The sequence below is a fragment of the Capricornis sumatraensis genome, chromosome 3, assembly GCF_032405125.1.
Source record: "Capricornis sumatraensis isolate serow.1 chromosome 3, serow.2, whole genome shotgun sequence".
NCBI classification, from domain to species: Eukaryota; Metazoa; Chordata; class Mammalia; order Artiodactyla; family Bovidae; genus Capricornis; species Capricornis sumatraensis.
In genome coordinates this window covers 62668988-62689355 of record NC_091071.1, presented here as the reverse complement: position 1 = coordinate 62689355, position 20368 = coordinate 62668988, and the positions used below count along the sequence as shown (strand labels likewise).

Genomic DNA, 20368 nt, shown 5'->3' with positions numbered 1-20368 from the left:
AAATGATGAAAAACCATCAGGCGTTAAACAGTGACACTTTTGTGAGTGTACCTGTGTATATTATTTTGCCTTAGGCACATACAAAACTTAAGAATAAATGGTAAGGTTTTTATACCTCCAAGTGTCAGCTTGGCAGGGTATCTTTTCCCTTCAATTTCCACTGCATATTCATCAATATCTTCTGGCATAGCATTCTTAACTTTGAGGTGTATATGATTTCCTTCTCTTACTATCTCAGTCTTATCAGTTGGTTCCCAGGGGATCTCATCATATCCTTTGTACCACTTAATGTTTGGAGTGTCCTTGGCTATGACACAGGTGAAAACAGCCGTCCCTTTGGGTTTCACGTGCTGATCTCGTATGGGTTTCACCAGCCAGTCTCTGATGACTTCTGTATGATGAAACAGGTCAGAAAAGATAATTAGCATCTGAATAAGCAGTACAAAACCTTCCTTAGCGAATTTCAGAAACAGCGAAAAATTCTCAAAACTGGACATAATTAATCTGCTCTGGGTTTGATATTCTCCCTGATAGGTAAGGTGTAAGACTGTTGATATTCTGATACTGGAAACTGAAGATCTCTCTTCTCTTTTCTGAACAGTAAGTAGAACTAATTTCCCAGTGAAGCACTGACCTACTACTTTCACGCAGGATGAGCACTCCAGGTTGTTGGCATTTTCCACAGTCACTGTGTACGTCCCAGCATCGGAGTCATCTGCATCATTGATGGTCAGCGCCCGCAACAAGCCAATGACGCCGGGCACAATTTTGCCGGGTTTCTCCACGACAATCTTGCCATCCTTCCTCCAGACCACGTCACGCTCTTTGTTTAACTCACAGCTCAAGTACAGCGGCTGTCCTCTGACCACTGTGACTTCCTCTTCAAGTGTTTTTACAAAACGCACAGGAAGTTCTATGGAGAATTGCGATATTAAAAAGTGGCAGAGACTTTTCAATACATACAATATTTTCAATGAGATAAAACTTGGGAATAAATTTTGTTTAAGGGACAATAAAAATTGCTACGGAGATTTACTGTGTTAACGTTCCATGGGGGCCATATTCAGAAGACTGGAAATTACCTTCAACAATCAGTTTAGCCGTGGAGGTCTTCTCCTTATTTCCCAGACGTAGAACACAGGTGTATTCGCCAGCATCAGAAAGTTGAACATCAATGATATGCAGCTTTCTGTCTTTGCCATCAGCGATGAATCTGTACTTTGGGCTCTCACGGATATTGCTACCATCTTTCATCCAGCTTGTAACTGCAGTGGACGGGGAAATTAAACACTCAAAGATTGCAGAAGAGCCAACTGACTCTGCTTCAGTCAAGACAATGTCTTTGATTTCTTTCACAAACTTCAATGGCACAGCCTTCAGCTGGTAGGTGAATGGGGCTTCGTCAGGCGGCTTCTCTCCACCACTTCCTGGTCTTAACTTTTTCCTTTCAGCTTCTATTGGTGAAGGAGTCTTTTTGGCTACACCTAATTCAAAATAAAATTAAAAGTTGAATTGGCATTTCCATAAGGGTCAGAAAGTGCATACCTGGCTGTCTGCTGGGTAAAACCAGTGATAGTGTGACCACGAGACAAGAGGGGAAACTTAGAGATGAGGCAACTAAAAGGCCAATTGAATTTATCCTGCTTTCTTTCAGAAAGAAAACGAGGAGGCAAAAGGAATCCACGGATAATAAACACTCTGCATTTTCTCAAGTTTGAAAGCCAAATGTATAATGTCCAGATTAATGTCTCATTATTTCATCTATCATGTATAAATACCATGTATATGGAGAATGAAGCTTGGCGCCTGTAGGGTTCGTTATCCTAAAGTGTGTATGTTACATATGTAATATCCAATTGAGTAATATGAGAGGTGTATTCATTGTGATATCAAAAGACATACTAGTGTTTGCAGAATCAATTAGAAATCATAAAGATTGATATAAATTTTGAAATCTTCCCCCTTGAACAGAAAACTGCCCTTGAAAGTAAAGTCTCCAAAGAATGAAAGGTTTTACAACTCAGGTACAGGGAAATGAATCTTACCTTTGATGGGACCTTTTGGCTTGGCAGCCTCTTCTTTCGGTGCTTTGGCTTCTGAAATAAAAATAAAACCCAGCATTTAAACAAATTTCAGACTTATTTCATGCTTAGTAGTAAACCATGTGGGCTGAATCATGCTCTTTATTATAAATATGAATGCATGAAGAAAAATTGGATTTTTTAATGTGACTTTTACTGAGAATATCTGGATATTTCCAGCAAGACATATTCTGAATGTTGTGACCAAGCTAAATTGCCAATGTTTCTAGGATTAAAAAATTACCTTCAGCAAGTAATTCCTCTCCCATTTCTGGAAGGCTTACTCTTACCTTGTGAGGAAGAGTTTTACGCTTACCTAGCTGTGTAAAATATTTTGTATGTTAATGTGTATGCTGGTTATGTGAATCAAGGAAATACCTTTTTTTATCAACAAGGAATCAATGTAGGCTAAAGGGAAATAACCCAGAAGTTACCAAAATTCTTTCTTTATTAAGCTGGGCAAATAAATCCAGGGAAGACTCCAGAAAGAGAAAGGGTCTATGTACTACAAACATACGAATTCTTTGAAGATCTCCCTTAATCAGATAATGAACTAAGGCAAAACCAAGACAGTTCCCACACTTAAGAGTTTAATTCAATTAATATGGGGCAGTATAAATTGTAGAACCAGTTCTTTAGTGTCAGACCTGGGGATGTGAGAAAAGCTGTACTTTTACACATACTTAATTATCTCAATGGCAGTTCTTGTCTTTTTCTGAACTAATAAAAGTATCACATAAAAATCATAAAAGTTTAAAAGAATAATGCCTAAACCGTGTCAGTGACAACATATGTTATATAATATTAAAATTAAACCATAGATGAAAGAACACAGTATATTCTCATGTTATTAAACATAATAAAAATCCAAACATTTCTCGTTATGTACCAAGCACTGTGCTAAAAGTTTTGCGTATAGTTAATCCTCATAATAGTTTTAATAAGTAGTTATTAAATATTCTGATTTTATAGACTAGGAAAGAAATTAAAGAAGTAGACAAAGATCAAACAGTTAGGACATGTGTTTATCAATGATCTATACATGTCAAATCATTTTGGTTTTGAGATTATCACCTAAGTGATTAATAATAGTTCAACTAATATGTGGAGAAGGCAATGGCACCCCACTCCAGTACTCTTGCCTGGAAAATCCCATGGACGGAGGAGCCTGGTAGGCTGCAGTCCATGGGGTCGCTAAGAGCTGGACACAACTGAGCGACTTCATTTTCACTTTTCACTTTCACGAGTTGGAGAAGGAAATGGCAACCCACTCCAGTGTTCTTGCCTGGAGAATCCCAGGGACGGGGGAGCCTGGTGGGCTGCGGTCTATGGGGTCGCACAGAGTCGGACACGACTGAAGCGACTTAGCAACTAATATGTATTTTAAGTTTGTACCTAAGATACCTATACCACTAAGTTAGTACACTGAAGAAAATTATTATTGATCTAAACTCTTATATAGATTTAAAAGCAGAACTATGCAGTCCTTTTTTTTCTTTTCATTGTGGTAAAATATACCTAACATAAAACTGACCAGTTTAACCATTTTTAGGTGTACAATTCAGTTGCATTAAATACTTCACAATATTATGCAACCATCAATTTCCAGAACTTTTTCTTTATTCTAAAATGCAGTCTTTTTAAAAAGTGAGAAATGATTTTTACAGGGCACGTGGGAAATTTGCATCTCCATAGGATTCCTATATGTATGTCCTTAGAGAGTATCTATATGTCTTAACTTTGAACATACTCATTAGTTCTCAAAAGCATATAAATAAACGATGTTTTGCAGAAATACACATTTCAATCAAAATTGCACATTTCAATTGCACAATATGCACCCATGGATGAGAAAGTAGGTTGGTACAGGGGAGCAGATAAAGAAAATTTAATCATGAATTTATAAGCTCCCACAACTGAAACGATGCTGTGTTTCAACAAAAAGAAAGCCTAATTTTTAACGAAGTTTTCATTAAGCCATCAAAACAAACAAGCAAAAAGAAAACAACAGAATAATTACCTGCTTTCTTTCCAACTACTGGCACCGTCACTGGGGCAGCAATGGGAGCTGGTGGGGGCTCCACAGGAGGTGGTTTGATTATTTTCACTTCTGCAAAAAGATGTTCATTGCATTAATGTATCCTTTGTCACTTCCTAAAGCCCATTTGCCTATTTGCCTTCCCTGGTGAATTTTAAAATCTAATAAACTGCTTTTCAAAGAACAATATATTCTAATTATAATAAAACCTATATACAATATAATACTATATTTGAACATATGTGACATTCTATTAAAATAGAACAGTGTAATCTAAGACATTGGGACGTTAGAAACCACCTGACGCACGCACACTTTCACTCCTCTTTTCTTATTAACTACACATTGTTTGTGTGAAACATGAAGGTATATGCTGTTGATATTGAGGATAAGCTTGCTTACCTGGTTCAGGCTTTGGTTTTGGTTCAGGGGCAGGGAGAGGTATTGCTGGCTTAATTTCAGGCACTAAAACGATTCATAGTAATAAGCAGGTTATCACAGTGTTTCTGAAGTTTTTCACAAAGTCAAACCAAAATTGCACAGGTTTAATGTATCTTGGAAGATACTAGAATTTATACACTAACAGTCACTAAGGGAAATACTTGATCCAAGTTTATTCTTACATTTAAACAAAGTACTTAGAAAATACAGCAAGTCAGTGTTATTGATTTTCTAATGTTATTATTCATCTCACTGCCCATAATACAATTTTGTTAGTTTTTAAAACTTAGTGATGTATTTAACAAATGGGTGGGCATGAGGCAACTGCACGTGAGAGTGAATTGTAAAGAAAATTAAGCTGGATGAGATGAGTCGAGGTCAGGTGTTCAAATCTTAATGCCAGTGTAATGATATTTTAATTGATGCATATTTGTATTTTTAGAGACAACTGGAAGTTTGTACCTTTTACTGGTTCTGGAATTTTCCTTTCCTTTTTGGTAACAGCTGGAGGAGCTTCAACCTCTTCCACAGCTTTTGGAGGTGGTTCTGGCACTTTAAGATAATAGGATAATTTTCTAGTGTTATTTTAGGATTTGAATCCCTAGAAATCAGCTAATCTGAAATAATTAGATCAAACTATTTTCTGAAGCTCTGTTGTTGACTTTAGAAAGAAAACCCTTATATTCTATCAATGAGTTTCTGTTTTCTCTTCTTGACTCTGCTTCAATTTATTTTTCTTTCTCTTATTTCACTTACTTGCCTCCCAACCCCATTAGTGAGCTCTCTCTTTCTAAATCACTTCTGAAATAGCAAATATACTGTTTGAGAATAGATAAAAATCAGCCCACTAAAAGCCCCAAATTTTATGAAACATTTCTGACACCTTCCCAAGAAATTATTTTGCAGCCAACTTGATTATTGCAGAAATAATAATAACAATAATGATGATGAAGTGCATGAAAATGCATGAATGGATTTGAGAACTATTAATACTATAAAAATGTTTAAACAGAAAGCAGACAATGGAAAACATAGACAGATGAAATATGAAGCTACATTTATATTTAACTCCATTTATGTTTACAAGATAAACCTTTTGTTAAATCTCAATTTTGTTAAAAGATAATTTCACAAATTTTTACTGAGATTCCTACCTGTAGGTTTTTTAATTTTTTCTACTTTTTTAGGTTCTACTTTAGGTTCTTCTTCTTCAGGTCTCTTTCTTAGAACTTAAAAGACAAAAAGGTTTATATGTAAACCAAGACAAACAAATGAAGATGCTGAATAAGCTTAATGAATGCAAATAATGTACAAAGCAAGGAAAGTGAACAGCATGAGCTCAAGTGTACCGGGAAACTGGCTTTTACACTAACAATGCTTTTAAGAAAAAGATCAAGTGTTGTTAAGGTAATTAAAATAGCACTCAGAGTCACTTTATATAGATAGGCTGTTCAGAGACAAATCCATGGCAGAAATATCCAAACACAAAATGAATAACCTGAAGAGCAAAAAATTCTAATAATTCAATGTTATAATTTAATGAGAAAAGAAGAATTTAAATAAGTACAAAGTTCACAGAAGTGGAGATGGCCAAAGAAATGTAGCCAAGAAATAAGTAATTCTATGTGGAGGGAAAGTCAGAATTTGAGTCTTCATTCAAATATCTTGTTTCTAATTCTTTAATATTTTATTAGTAGAAAGAAATACTCAGGTTTTAGAAAGTGTTATTTATTAGTTGTGGTAATCCTGTGTCACACTTTAAAACTGAATTTTGAGTTTAGGCTTAAATCATTTGGTGTAATTTAGAGTATTTAATAGGCTTAGTATATTTTACTACATAATTTGATTATGAAAATGGCAGCTATAGTCATTCTGATTAGTTTAGAATATTACCAATTTAGTCATGTCTATTAATGTTGTAAATTTCAAGATACTCTGAATGCTCACAAAATTTCTGTCTTTTTAAAAAGATATGGAAGTGATTATATTTAATTTTCAATGCAACTAGAAATGAATTTTGATAAATTAGGAATCTAATTAAGAGAAAACCAAGGAACAGAAATATTTTGTAAGCTTTCAAATTCTTTTTTGTTATTTGAAGCTGATACAATGTTTGAAAAATACTATACCGCTTTTGAGAACAACTTCTTCCCTTGGTTGAGGTTTAGGTTCAGGAAGTAATTTGCGAACTTTCTTTTCACCTCCAGCCACTTAAAAAAATATGATTTTAAATTTTGAAGTAAATTCATATAAAAAGTAAATTTCAACAAGAAACTGTCTCTTTCAAAACTAGTTAACCATGATGCATAAGTAATAATTCTTGTTGCATATAAATATCACAGAATTTAAAAGCAAGAACACACTTCAAGTTGTTTCCTCTGCATAGATCTATATAACCTTGTGATGAAATTCAATCGCATTAACTTCAGGCAAATATATTCATTCACCTTAAAAGGGTGTAGAAGATGTTATTCTATATTGACTTAATGAATTTTTCATTCAGTACAAGGTTCTTAACAGCATCTTTGCCCCAATATGCAATTGTAGATTGTTCAAACCTACACTGATATTCCCCTAACCATTAATTATAGTAGGCGTGAGTGACATTATTCAGATCTCCACTAACAAGAGAAGAAAGCCAAATAATATGGATTATGAACTTGGTTTGGGGAAAGGAGAAATACTTAAACAATCTGAATTTTTAGATATTTCTATAAAACTTCACATTTGGTGTTTTAAATAAGACATTTGCAACTTATCAAATAACTTTCATGTTATGTGATAAAGATAGACATGCTTAACTCTTACTTGAAATTTTAAACATACAGAGCAAATATGTAAATATTTCATTTTAAATATTTTTTCTGTCAAGTATTTTAAGTAAAAGTTCACAAATATTAAATATTTTATCCATGATAATTATTTTAGAGTTACCAATATTTGTAATGTAAACCATTTTCATTGATCAAGCTGGAGAGACGCCTATGCATTTAATTTCCATCAGTAATATAATTTACTTATCTAATGAATATAGTGAAAATGTATCTTTGTATCTGCTTTTCCATATTATTATTTCATTTCTAAGATCTTACGTATGAGACTCAGGTGTAGAACACACCATTGCAGTTATTTTTAAAGTCATTATATATTAATATGTCATTGCATGTTTGACATATTAATATGTCATTTAACGTTTGAGTGGCTTTGTAGAGGATTATTACATCCTCTGCATCCACAGTTAACATCCACAGCTAACATCCACAGCAACACTAATTTGTAATCTCTGTTTTATAAATGAGGATATATATATTCAGATGGGTGATTTTTCCAAAATCCCAGAGTGAATCAGGAATAGATTCAACTTAGGAGTCTGGATGTGTTAATTACTTAAATAGAACACTGTTCCCTACTATGCTCACTGGAAAAATTAACAATTTTATTTTCAATAGATGTTTTATAAACCTTTATTATTCATTTATACATCCCAAGCTTAGATAAGGAAAAATACTGTTTAAAGAGAAATATGTTTTGAAAAAATGACCTGCAGTGAGAAAGAAACTTCCCTACAACATGAGATCTGTATACCCAAAAGAATGTTTTGGAGTCCCTGAGAAGAGAGTGATAGGAAAGCCATAAGGAAATCCCTATGAATCATACTAATGGTATAGAAGGAGACAGGACTTATTTTTGGTGCTTATAACACTGGCTAAAATACTGTTGTTCAAGTGAAATCGCAAAGCTTTCTATTGCTAGCTCTCAGCATTTTAATCTAAGATGTGTCCTGATATTAATGTCAGCTAACCAGTAAAATTTGCTATTTTTTAGTTTAGGAAAATGCAAGAAGATATATGTAGATGAGACAAAGAAAACAACATCTATCCATGAATGCATGAAATTGATGAGAGACAATGAAAGCAACACTTATGAACCAGGACTATAAAAGCTACAAAAACACAAGAAATCAGTGAGACTACTCTGATTATTATATTTAAAAAAAAGGAAAAAAGAAGAAGAGAAAGAAGAACTTTGTAGAAAGCAGGAAGAGCAAGGAGTTAGACAAAGGGATACTGAATATGAGCATTTTCTAGACTGTTGAAATACCTTTCAGAGGTGTAAGCTCCACTTTTTCTGGAACCACAGGTTTCTCAGGAACTTTCTTCTTCGAAACAGCTTTAAAGAAGATGATCTTACTTTTATTATTTGTTTATTGAGACTGATCTGAAGCAAATTATGAAATCCCTGCTTTATTGTCTATACCCAAAAGCATTAGTAACAGCCAAGAACAGCCACTGAAGAACATACAGGAAGCGTTCAAACCATGAAAACAGATTCAAGTTTTACTCCAAAGTGGAGTAGTAAGTTAAAGCCTAGCTGGGACGAAAGATAAGTTTTACTCTTTGCAGGGGTAAGAAATCTTCCTTTGCATATAGATTTTACAAGAAGAGAAACATATTTAAGTGTGTGTGTCTTCATAAAATGTCAATCAACAGATGGGTAATCTTTTAAGAAGTGTTCGCTTTTTCTATGTCCGATTTAAAATGCCAAAGACCCTCCCTACAGGCCAGGAGTGTTGTAGAGAGGCAAGAAACAAGCTTTCCTATGGAAAACTCTGATTTTGTGTGCATGTGTAGGTAAGGGAAAAGCGCTCACCTAAGACTGTGTCTAGATTATTTTAGATTGGGAAATCTCATGACACCACCAATAAGACAACATTTTGTTAAAATAGAAAGAATAATACAATTTTGCTAGTTTTCCAGCTTTTAAAGATGTTATTTTAAGAATTAAATAATATTGAATAAATTCAAAGTAAAAGTGAAAGTCACTCAGTCATGTCCGACACTTTGCGACCCCATGGACTATAGCCCATGGCATTCTCTAGGCCAGAATACTGGAGTGGGTAGCCTTTCCCTTTTCCAGGGGATCTTCCCAACCCAGGGATAGAACCCAGGTCTCCCGCATTGCAGGCAGATTCTTTACCAGCTGAGCCACAAGGAAAGCCCAAGAAAACTGAATTCAAAGAAAAATCTAAATGCAAAGAGAATGAAAGAAAGTTTAACAAGGGGAACAACCACAGAACACAGTTGGGTTTTTATCGAGTTGTTAAAAAAAAAAAAGTGGGGAAGCAGTGATAAGTTGTTCATATACCTTCTTTTCATGGTATATGAACACATCAGCTATTGGATCCCATAAAAATAAAGCCTATAGTATATTTTAAAGCATATGTTATTCTTTAAGGACAAAGTTTTGGCGTTTGTATAAATTAATTACTGCAATATTAAAAATATCCTGCTAAGTTTTCTTCTACATTTCACACGCACAAGATCCCAAAGACATGCACGGCAACCACACTTTGAAATCAGAAAACCCTTTCACCCCACTCTGCATTAGAAAGTTAGTTGGATAGCCCCTGCACCCAGATGGTCAGGATGAAGCTAACCATGGTGCACTTTCTGACACTTTGGGCAGCAAGCGTGGCCTGACAACGCCCCCAGGGCAGCATAAAACACGTCTCTATGAAATTCCCCAGCATGATCATGTCCAGAAGAACACATTTAAAAAATACATTTCTTGCAAGCACCACTTCAGATGTTTGGATGGAAGTTTGGAGCAGGTTAATAAAACTTTGGAAGTATCATTTTATACCTTTAAGCTGGAATATTTTCTCCTTGACATCTTCTTTAGGTGGAGCAGGAGGAGGAGCTGGGGGCCTTGGTTTGAGTTTTGGTTTCTCAATAACCTTCTTTTCAGGTTCAGGTTCTTAAAAGAGTATTTCAGGAGTATTAGTATATGAATACAATGACTGGTATGTGGACTTACAGTATATTCAGCAGAAATATGAGGATATTTATGTAAGAAGTAAGAAGCATATTTAAGTAAGAAGTTTGCTTTTTTGGATACATAATATTGGTATCCAACATAAAACATAAGAACGTTCAACATAAAACATAAGAATGTCAACACTGTACATAGATAACAAGTCCAGCACAAGCACTAATGAAAATGACGAAGGAAGCATCCATATAAGCCACACCGAGGCAAAATAAATAGTACAAACGACATGAATACAGACAAGATGCACATTTAAAACAGAATACCTTACATACAGGTGAAGAGAGACATACTGTACACATTAAACAACGTAAAACATATACATATATATCAAGAGGAAGAAGATGGTGATGAAGATTTAAGTCCAATTAACTGAATACCTTGTACTGGTGTTTCTTCTGGCTGTGGTTCAGGTTCTTCGGGTTCTTCAGGCTTAACATACTTTTCAATTTCACGTTCTTTAGAGAATGTTGACAAAGGATAAGAGGTTGTAATGTAAAGTTCTTCACAAGACTCATACAAATTTCACATAGATGCAAAGATGACAGTCGCAAAATTTCACATAGATGCAAAGATGACATATTCACTTACATAGAAAAAGGGGTTAATATTTCAATTTTCTTATATTCAAGCTTTCTACTGTTTGATGTATGTTGATGGCAAATGAAATGATTTTTAAAATCTGATGTTGGGTTATCATTGGAAGATCCAATGCAATGATTCCAGTTTTGCCTCAGTAAACTGTATCTTTTGGAATTTATAATTACAATCAAGAATAATCAAAGATTATACTTCAAAAGAAGTATAATGATTTGAAAAACGAAGAAGTCAAACATATGCTAAAATGCTTTTGCATGTAATTTCAAGAAGGAATGTTAGCCTATAAATACTTTTGTATTTCTAATAGGAGTTTTCAAGAGATTAAAAATTTTGTATTTATACATATATATACCTTCAACAGGGGGAGTCACTTTTCTACCAATGGTTATGGTTGCTCTTTCTTCATATATTATTTCCTCAGGCGACTCTTCAACTTAAAAAACACAGTGTTTTATTTTAGACTGAATTCAGAGTAGAATACTGCAACTGCTAAGTTTCAACGTATCAACTTAGTTACACACTATAACATATTCTTCAGAAGATTTCAAAATACCAATAACTTCACTACATAAGAGAGGCAACAGATAAACACAAAAGATCCATCTACAACCAAAGCAAGATGATGAGACGACTATCGTCTTTCCAAGATTCAGAGTGCAGCCAGGTACCTTGTACAGGTGGAGCTTCTGGTTCTTCAGGGACAGGAACTGACACTTTCTGTTCTGTGATGATTTCCTTGGGAACTTCAGGCGCTTTAAAGATATTGATTTTGTTTACTATTAAAAATTTAGAAGATGTACAAGAGCAAAGAGCAGACAAAGAATACATGGGTACGGTACTTCATCTTATAAGACTCTGTGGGGAAAATAGCTTTAGAGGCAAGGCACCCTTTTGGACATCCTAATTTAATAAATGAGTGCTTGCAGCCTTCTTCATTTATTTCTCATCCTCTGTGTGCCTTTAAACATAGAGGTTTTCCACTGGTCTAACTTTGATGATTTTAAAAATTGAATCTACATTTTTTGAGCAATTACTCCTGCACTCTCAACTCGTATTTCCCTGGTAATGACTTACGGATCAACATCTCTGGCCCCAATCTCTTTCCTAAGTTCCAGATGAATATTCTCAAATTCCATACTTGAAATGTAAAGGATATATTCACTGCCTTCTTTCTAATATTAGTTTGGGGGTTCAGTGAACCATTCTCATGGCCTAGCTCCAACTCTTATAATCATTTTGGGCTCATCTATTTCCCTCGTTACTTTGAGAATAGACACCCACTTAATCTCCACTTCTCTTAAATCCAATCCTTTCCATTTCTATCACTTACTCAATTTTTGAAGACCTTAAAAATTGCAACAGCTCTTTTCTATTATCTTCTTCTAAGAATTTGACCTGCTGCCAGTTATCTGAAGCTCGACTCCTGTTAATTTATATACCACTGAAGCTTCCTATTGCCCACAGACTAAAGTACATGCGTTATATTAGCATTCAAAGAACTCCAAAATATGACTGGCATCATTACATCCAGCCTTATCTTTCAGGATAAGCTATGTTTCTCCTGTTTGTCTGTCTTATTTTCTCTTTGCCTTCATTATTTCCCTCTGATTTTCTGTAAAACCTGTTCTTGCATAAACTTATACTTCATATTTTTGTTATAAGAACTACTATTAAGATGCTTAGCATTCAGAGAAATACATTCTTTCTTTCTTCATGGTAGATACCTTTTACTCGCTGGATTTCTGGTTTTTTGGTAACAGGCACAGGTTCTTTCTTTACTGGAACAAGTCTCTTGGGCAGCTCAGACACTTTGAAGATATTAGTTTTATTTTAGAAAGAGTATTTAAAGACATTGGAAAAAGTGTTAAGAATAAAGAACTTATAATTAAAGAGCAGCATTAAAATTAATGAAAGCAAAATAAGGACATTTTTGTCCCTAACACTGAAGACAACTTATTGGATTCCACTTGAAGATATCAGAATACTTAAAAAAAATTATAATGTCAATGATGATGTTAATACCTTTAATTTCTGGTGTTTCTGGCTTCTTAATAGTTGGGACTTTCTTCACTGGGACAACTTTCTTTGGCATCGCAGGTACTTTAAAGATATTAGTAGCATTTAATAATATAAAATTGCAAGATGCAATATGTACACATTAATTTGACAAGTCTGCTCAGAACTGTAACATACAGACGACAGTTCATAATACAGCACAATATAAAACAAGGAAAGAGTGCCAAATTTCTGACAACACACAAAAAAGAAGTAAATATTTATTTTACTGAAAGTACCTTTAGGAGGTGGAGGCTCTGGTTTTTTGATGACAGGAACTTTCTTCTCTGGAACAATCTTCTTGGGCTCTTCAGGCACTTGAAAGACAGGGATTTCTTTTAGAGTCAAATGATTACAATGAAAAGATTAATGCTATGAATGAATAAAAAAAGATCACACTTGGCTATGCTGCATTGTGTCTGTAGGACAAAAGCTGTATGTGTGCAACTGACTCTCGTTGTTGCCAATAAGGTCAAATGTTAAAGGAGGAGATAGAAGACTGAGATGTTTGCCTTAAACAAGATAAATAATAGACATAAAAAATTAAATGGTCTATTCTTCCATTCAGTGAATCTTGTCTTGTACCTGCTGGTGGTGGGGCTTCCGGTTCCACCTCTTCAACAACGGGAACAGGCTCTTCCTCTTCAACAACAGGAACGGGCTCTTCCTCTTCAACAACAGGAATGGGCTCTTCCTCTTCTACGATGGGAATGGGCTCTTCCTCTTCAGGAACAATTTCCACAGGTTCTTCATAAACTTTAAAGATATAGTTAATTTTAATTGAATGTGTGGAACAATATTCTAAAATGCACAAATGTGAAACACAATAAATAGTCTTGACTTCTTCCCTTGTTTCTATTAATATCATCACTTTTATTAAGATGAAATCCATCTTGTTTGACCGATTTCTGTTTCTATTGCTTTGAATGTTTGAAAAACCCCTTTGGTGTTTAATGTCATTTATAGTCATTAGTTCACCTGTACATTAGAGAAACTTTGTGTAACACAGCTTATGATGGCCAGTGTAGTTGCTGACTATGGACCTCAGATTTAAGATTGGAGCTAATTAAGAACAGTGAAGTAAGACAAATAATTAAAGGGCAGAAAATGACCAAGAGATACTGAATTAGAAGAGGAACAAGGCTTACATTAAAAACAGTCAAAAGTGGTAAGCTCATAAACAGCATTACGTGTACCTTCTGGAGGAGGAGACTCTACTTTCTCAGGAATAGGGATGGCTGGTTTCTCCTCCAAGACAGGTTTCTTTGGTACCTCTGGCACTTAAAAGAAAGAGTTAGTTTTACTTCTGGGTAGTTGAGAAGTACATGAAATTTATACCATATCTAGTTCAAATAACCCAGGGACAGATCCATGAACAAAATTCACAATGAGGCCAGTGATCTGTTCTTGGATCCACATGGTAGGAAGAAAACGAAGCCTAGTAACATTAACAAAACCATGTTAGAAAACTCTTCCAATACTTACAACAGATGTACCAGTCTTTTTTTTTTTTTTTAATTTAATTTTAAATCAATGATGCTATTTAAAAACATTTAAAACCCTAAACATCCAGTATAGTAGGTTTGTAGTTGTTAATATAAGATGTTTGACAAACAAAAGGCTTTCCTATTGGAAGTGACTTTCGAAACCAAGAGTGAGTACTTATCTGCTGGTTAGTGACATGTACCTTTAGCTGGTGGGACTTCGGGCTTTTTGGGAACAGCTACTTTCTTTTCTGGAACGACTTCTTTTGGAACTTCAGGCACTTTAAAGATATTAGTATTTTAACATTATGAAGAATCACTTGTAAACATTTACCACATTTACACAGTACAAAATGCTTTTCAAGAGCTAAAGGTTGTATCCACCTCTTTAGACAGTAGACAGTTACAAGTACCTTTAGCCGGCGGGACTTCTGGTTTCTTAGGAACCACTGGAGGCACTTTCTTTTCAGGAACAACTTCCTTGGGCACCTCAGGCACTTAAAAAGATATTAGTATTTAGCTCATCATTTCCATGACATACGGAAATCATTAAGCTGAGCAGCGAAACATAGCATTTTAGAGACAGACACTTTTCTGCAGGAAGCAGTGGCAGTGGGAAATACCTTTCACTGGTGGTGGTTCAGGTTTCTTGGCAACGACAGCAGGTGGTTTCTTTTCTGGGACAGGTTTCTTAGGTGGGACGGTCACTAAAGATATTACGATTTATGTTTTAGAATCAGTGAAGAAGAGTGAGAAACGAGAAAAGTCATAACGCCTAGAATCTGGGGGACAAGAAGGGCCAGGATTGGCTAAGGCTGCACAGCAGCTGGCCAGTACCTTTTGGAGGAGGAGCAGGAGCAGGTTCTGGCTCTTCGACTTCAACTGGAGGCTCCTCTGGGGCTATTTCCTCAGGCTCCTCATGCACTTTAAAGACACAAGCTTGTTTGAATGCTAGAACTGACTTAAACATACAAAACATTCTGTAAAATCATTTTTACAACACTCAGAAGAGAGTTTTTCTTTTCAAAAATACTAGTTTGGAGAGTTTCATCATTACCTGCAGGGGGAGGACTTTCCGGTTTGGGAGGAATAGCTTCAGGCACCTTCTTTTCTGGCACAGCTGCCTTTGGCACCTCGGGTACTTTAAAGAGATTAGTATTTTCAGCATTAGACTGAGTGAAGACAAACAGACATTGTCAAACACAGCAACATGCAGGCAGCTACCTTTGGCTGGTGGGACTTCTGGCTTTTTAGGAGGTGTCACGGGCACTTTCTTCTCAGGAACAACTTCCTTGGGAGCCTCAGGCACTTGAAAGATATTAGTAAAATTACATTTAGGAGTTATGAGATCATTGGAACAAATTATTTTCAAGAGCAGAGGAGTTATGTCTTTTAAGCCTAAGATCAGTGACAAATACCTTTAGCAGGTGGGACTTCTGGCTTTTTAGGAGGTGTTACGTGCACTTTCTTCTCAGGGACGACTTCCTTGGGAGCCTCTGGCACTTAAAAGATATTAGTAAAATTACATTTAGAAGTTGTGGGAGCACTAGAGCAAAATGTTTTTGAGAGCAGAAGAGTTTTATCTCCTTAAATCTAAGGTGAGTAACAGCTACCTGTAACAGGTGGGACTTCTGGCTTTTTAGGAGGCGTCACAGGTACTTTCTTTTCAGGGACAACTTCTTTTGGCACCTCAGGCACTTAAAAGATATTAGTAAAATTACATTTAGTAGTATGAGACCAATGGAGCAAATATTTTCAAGAACAGAAGAGTTATGTGCTTTAAAGCCTAAGTTTCATGACAAATACCTTTAGCAGGTGGGACTTCTGGCTTTTTAGGAGGCATCACAGGTACTTTCTTTTCAGGGACAACTTCTTTTGGAGCCTCAGGCACTTAAAAGATATTAGTAAATTTATGTTTAGTAGTTACGTGACCACTAGAGCAAAATATTTTCAAAGGCAGAAGAGTTTTATCTTCTTAAATCGAAGGTGAATGACAGGTACCTGTAATAGGTGGGGCCTCTGGCTTTTTAGCAGGTGCCATTGGTGCTTTCTTTTCAGGGACAATTTCTTGAGGAACTTCAGGCACTTAAAAGATAGTAGTTTTATGCTTAGGTTAAAGAGGTCAATGAATTAAAAGTACTTCCAAGAGCAGAGGAGGTGTTTCTTCTACAGAAAAAGTACTGGGGTGAAAAATACCTGAAACTGGTGGGACTTCAAGTTTTTTGGGTGGTGCTTTGGGAACTTTCTTTTCTGGAACAACGTCTTGGGGAACTTCAGGCACTTGAAAGATATTAGTATTTTATGGTTAGGTTAATGAAGAGCAAAGGACTTGAATCATTCTCAAGAACTGAAGAGACATTTCTTCTGCAGAATGAGGTCAGAACCAACATGTACCTGTGACAGGTGGAACTTCTGGTTTTTTGGCTGGTCCCGTGGGGACTTTCTTTTCTGGAACAACTTCTTGGGGAACTTCAGGCACTTGAAAGATATTAGTAGTTTTATGGTTAGGTTAATGAAGAGCAATGGACTAAAATCATCCTCAAAAACTGAAGACACATTTCTTCTGAAGAATGAGGTCAGAGATAAATTGTACCTGTGACAGCTGGGGCTTCTGGTGTTTTGGGTGGTGCCTTGGGAATTTTCTTTTCTGGAACAACGTCTTGTGGAACTTCAGGCACTTGAAAGATATTAGTATTTTATGGTTAGGTTAATGAAGAGCAAAGACTTGAATCATTCTCAAGAAATGAAGAGACATTTCTTCTGCAGAATGTTGTGGGTCAACATGTACCTGAGACAGGTGGGACTTCTGGTGTTTTGGCTGGTGCCTTGGGGACTTTCTTTTCTGGAACAACTTCTTGGGGAACTTCAGGCACTTGAAAGATATTAGTAGTTTTACGGTTAGGTTAATGAAGAGCAATGGACTAAAATCATCCTCAAAAATTGAAGAGACATTTCTTCTGCAGAATGTTGTGGGTCAACATGTACCTGAGACAGGTGGGACTTCCGGTTTTATGGGTGGTGCCTTGGGAACTTTCTTTTCTGGGACAACTTCCTTGGTAACCTCAGGCACTTGAAAGATATTAGTAGTTTTATGATTAGGTTAATGAATAGCACTGGGCTTAAATCATACTCAAATCCTGAAGAGACATTTCTTCTGAAGAATGAGATCAGAGCCAACATGTACCTGTGAGAGGTGGGACTTCTGGTGTTTTGGGTGGCACCTTGAGGACTTTCTTTTCTGGGACAACTTCTTGGGGAACTTCAGGCACTTGAAAGATATTAGTATTTTACGGTTAGGTTAATGAAGAGCAAAGGACTTGAATCATTCTCAAGAAATGAAGAGACATTTCTTCTGCAGAATGAGGTCAGAACCAACATGTACCTGTGACAGGTGGAACTTCTGGTGTTTTGGCTGGTGCCTTGGGGACTTTCTTTTCTGGAACAACTTCTTGGGGAACTTCAGGCACTTGAAAGATATTAGTAGTTTTACGGTTAGGTTAATGAAGAGCAATGGACTAAAATCATCCTCAAAAATTGAAGAGACATTTCTTCTGCAGAATGTTGTGGGTCAACATGTACCTGAGACAGGTGGGACTTCCGGTTTTATGGGTGGTCCCTTGGGGACTTTCTTTACTGGGACAACTTCTTGGGGAACTTCAGGCACTTGAAAGATATTATTAGTTTTATGGTTAGGTTAATGAAGAGCAATGGACTAAAATCATCCTCAAAAACTGAAGACACATTTCTTCTGAAGAATGAGGTCAGAGCTAGATTGTACCTGTGACAGGTGGGGCTTCCGGTGTTTTGTGTGGTACCTTGGGGACTTTCTTTTCTGGGACAACGTCTTGTGGAACTTCAGGCACTTGAAAGATATTAGTAGTTTTACAGTTAGGTTAATGAATAGCAATGGACTAAAATCATCCTTAAAAATTGAAAAGACATTTCTTCTGCAGAATGTTGTGGGTCAACATGTACCTGAGACAGGTGGGACTTCCGGTTTTTTGGATGGTACCTTGGGAACTTTCTTTTCTGGGACAACTTCGGTAACTTCAGGCACTTGAAAGATATTAGTAGTTTTATGATTAGGTTAATGAATAGCACTGGGCTTAAATCATACTCAAATCCTGAAGAGACATTTCTTCTGAAGAATGAGATCAGAGCTAACATGTACCTGTGAGAGGTGGGACTTCTGGTGTTTTGGGTGGCACCTTGAGAACTTTCTTTTCCGGGACAACTTCTTGGGGAGCTTCAGGCACTTGAAAGATATTAGTAGTTTTATGGTTAGGTTAATGAAGAGCAATGGACTAAAATCATCCTCAAAAACTGAAGACACATTTCTTCTTCAGAATGTTGTCTGGGTCAACATGTACCTGTGACAGGTGGGACTTCCGGTTTTTTGGATGGTGCCTTGGGAACTTTCTTTTCTGGAACAACTTCTTGGGGAACTTCAGGCACTTGAAAGATATTAGTAGTTTTATGGTTAGGTTAATGAAGAGCAATGGACTAAAATCATCCTCAAAAATTGAAGAAACATTTCTTCTTCAGAATGATATCTGGGTCAACATGTACCTGTGATAGGTGGGACTTCCGGTTTTTTGGATGGTGCCTTGGGAACTTTCTTTTCTGGGACAACTTCCTTGGTAACCTCGGGCACTTGAAAGATATTAGTAGTTTTATGGTTAGGTCAATGAATAGCAATGGGCTTAAATCATACTCAAAACCTGAAGAGATATTTTTTCTGAAGAATGAGATCAGAGCCAACATGTACCTGTGACAGATGGGACTCCTGATTTTTTAGGTGATGCCTTGGAAACTTTCTTTCCTGAGACAATTTCTTGGGGAACCTCGGGCACTTGAAAGATATTAGTAGTTTTACGGTTAGGTTAATGATGAGCAATGGGCTTAAGTTATTCTCAAAATCTGAAGAGCCATTTCTTCTGAAGAATGAGGTCAGAGCTAACATGTACCTGTGACAGGTGGGGGTTCCGGTGTTTTGGGTGGTGCCTTGGGAACTTTCTTTTCTGGGACAACTTCTTGGGGCACCTCAGGCACTTGAAAGATATTAGTAGTTTAAGAATTTGGGAAATTTGAAGGCATATGTTACAATGATTATGAAGAGACAAGACAATATACATTCTTAACACAGCAGTGGGAATAAATAGCTTTAGCAGGTAGGACTTCTGGTTTTTTGGGCACAGCCACTTTCTTTTCAGGTACAACTTCTTTAGGACCTTCAGGAACTTTGAAGATATTAGTATCTACTAGTTAGAAACTATGAAATGGGAATATTGACAACACACTTGCCCAAGCAAATACCATTTATAAAACTGATGGACACTTCTAAACGCCCTTTCCCCAGCCCCCAAAACAGGTGATCAACATGGAAAGATAAATACCTTTAGCTGGTGGAGCTTCTGGCTTTTTAGGAGGAGCCACAGGGACTTTCTTTTCAGGGATGACTTCCGGCGGCACCTCAGGCACTTAAAAAATATTTGTAATTTGTGTTTAGAAAGGTGGAAATAATGAATGACTATATCATGCAATTATACACCAAGATATTTTGGATAACTTCCAAACCCCTTTTTTCTTTAGAATTTTATTACCTTTATGTAGTGGGATATATACACATAATTTCTTCTAGCTAAAAGAGCAGTTATTTCCTTCCTGATATGTATAGTATTGCCATTACCTGCAGGGGGAGGACTTTCCGGTTTGGGAGGAATAGCTTCAGGCACCTTCTTTTCTGGCACAGCTGCCTTTGGCACCTCGGGTACTTTAAAGAGATTAGTATTTTCAGCATTAGACTGAGTGAAGACAAACAGACATTGTCAAACACAGCA

At 36.2% G+C, this 20368-nt stretch overlaps 1 protein-coding gene across 4 annotated transcripts in view; it reads right to left on the bottom strand.

Moving 5' to 3' along the window:
- Window positions 1-20368, bottom strand: part of TTN (titin) — a 272102-nt gene that overhangs the window by 108673 nt on the left and 143061 nt on the right. For 2 of the 4 annotated variants that reach the window (XM_068969318.1, XM_068969319.1), the window contains 22 exons: window positions 20218-20301; window positions 16335-16418; window positions 15753-15836; window positions 15586-15669; window positions 15366-15452; window positions 15152-15235; window positions 14942-15025; window positions 14732-14809; window positions 14241-14324; window positions 13630-13800; window positions 13284-13361; window positions 10204-10317; window positions 8662-8730; window positions 6690-6770; window positions 5715-5789; window positions 5023-5112; window positions 4522-4584; window positions 4102-4191; window positions 2046-2096; window positions 1083-1484; window positions 635-913; window positions 116-391 (listed from right to left, as the gene is read on the bottom strand). In XM_068969318.1, coding sequence (XP_068825419.1) covers window positions 116-391; window positions 635-913; window positions 1083-1484; window positions 2046-2096; window positions 4102-4191; window positions 4522-4584; window positions 5023-5112; window positions 5715-5789; window positions 6690-6770; window positions 8662-8730; window positions 10204-10317; window positions 13284-13361; window positions 13630-13800; window positions 14241-14324; window positions 14732-14809; window positions 14942-15025; window positions 15152-15235; window positions 15366-15452; window positions 15586-15669; window positions 15753-15836; window positions 16335-16418; window positions 20218-20301 — 2592 coding nt within the window. The remainder of the gene's footprint in view (window positions 1-115; window positions 392-634; window positions 914-1082; window positions 1485-2045; window positions 2097-4101; window positions 4192-4521; window positions 4585-5022; window positions 5113-5714; window positions 5790-6689; window positions 6771-8661; window positions 8731-10203; window positions 10318-13283; window positions 13362-13629; window positions 13801-14240; window positions 14325-14731; window positions 14810-14941; window positions 15026-15151; window positions 15236-15365; window positions 15453-15585; window positions 15670-15752; window positions 15837-16334; window positions 16419-20217; window positions 20302-20368) is intronic. The other 2 variants (XM_068969320.1, XM_068969321.1) reach the window with 1 other exon arrangement.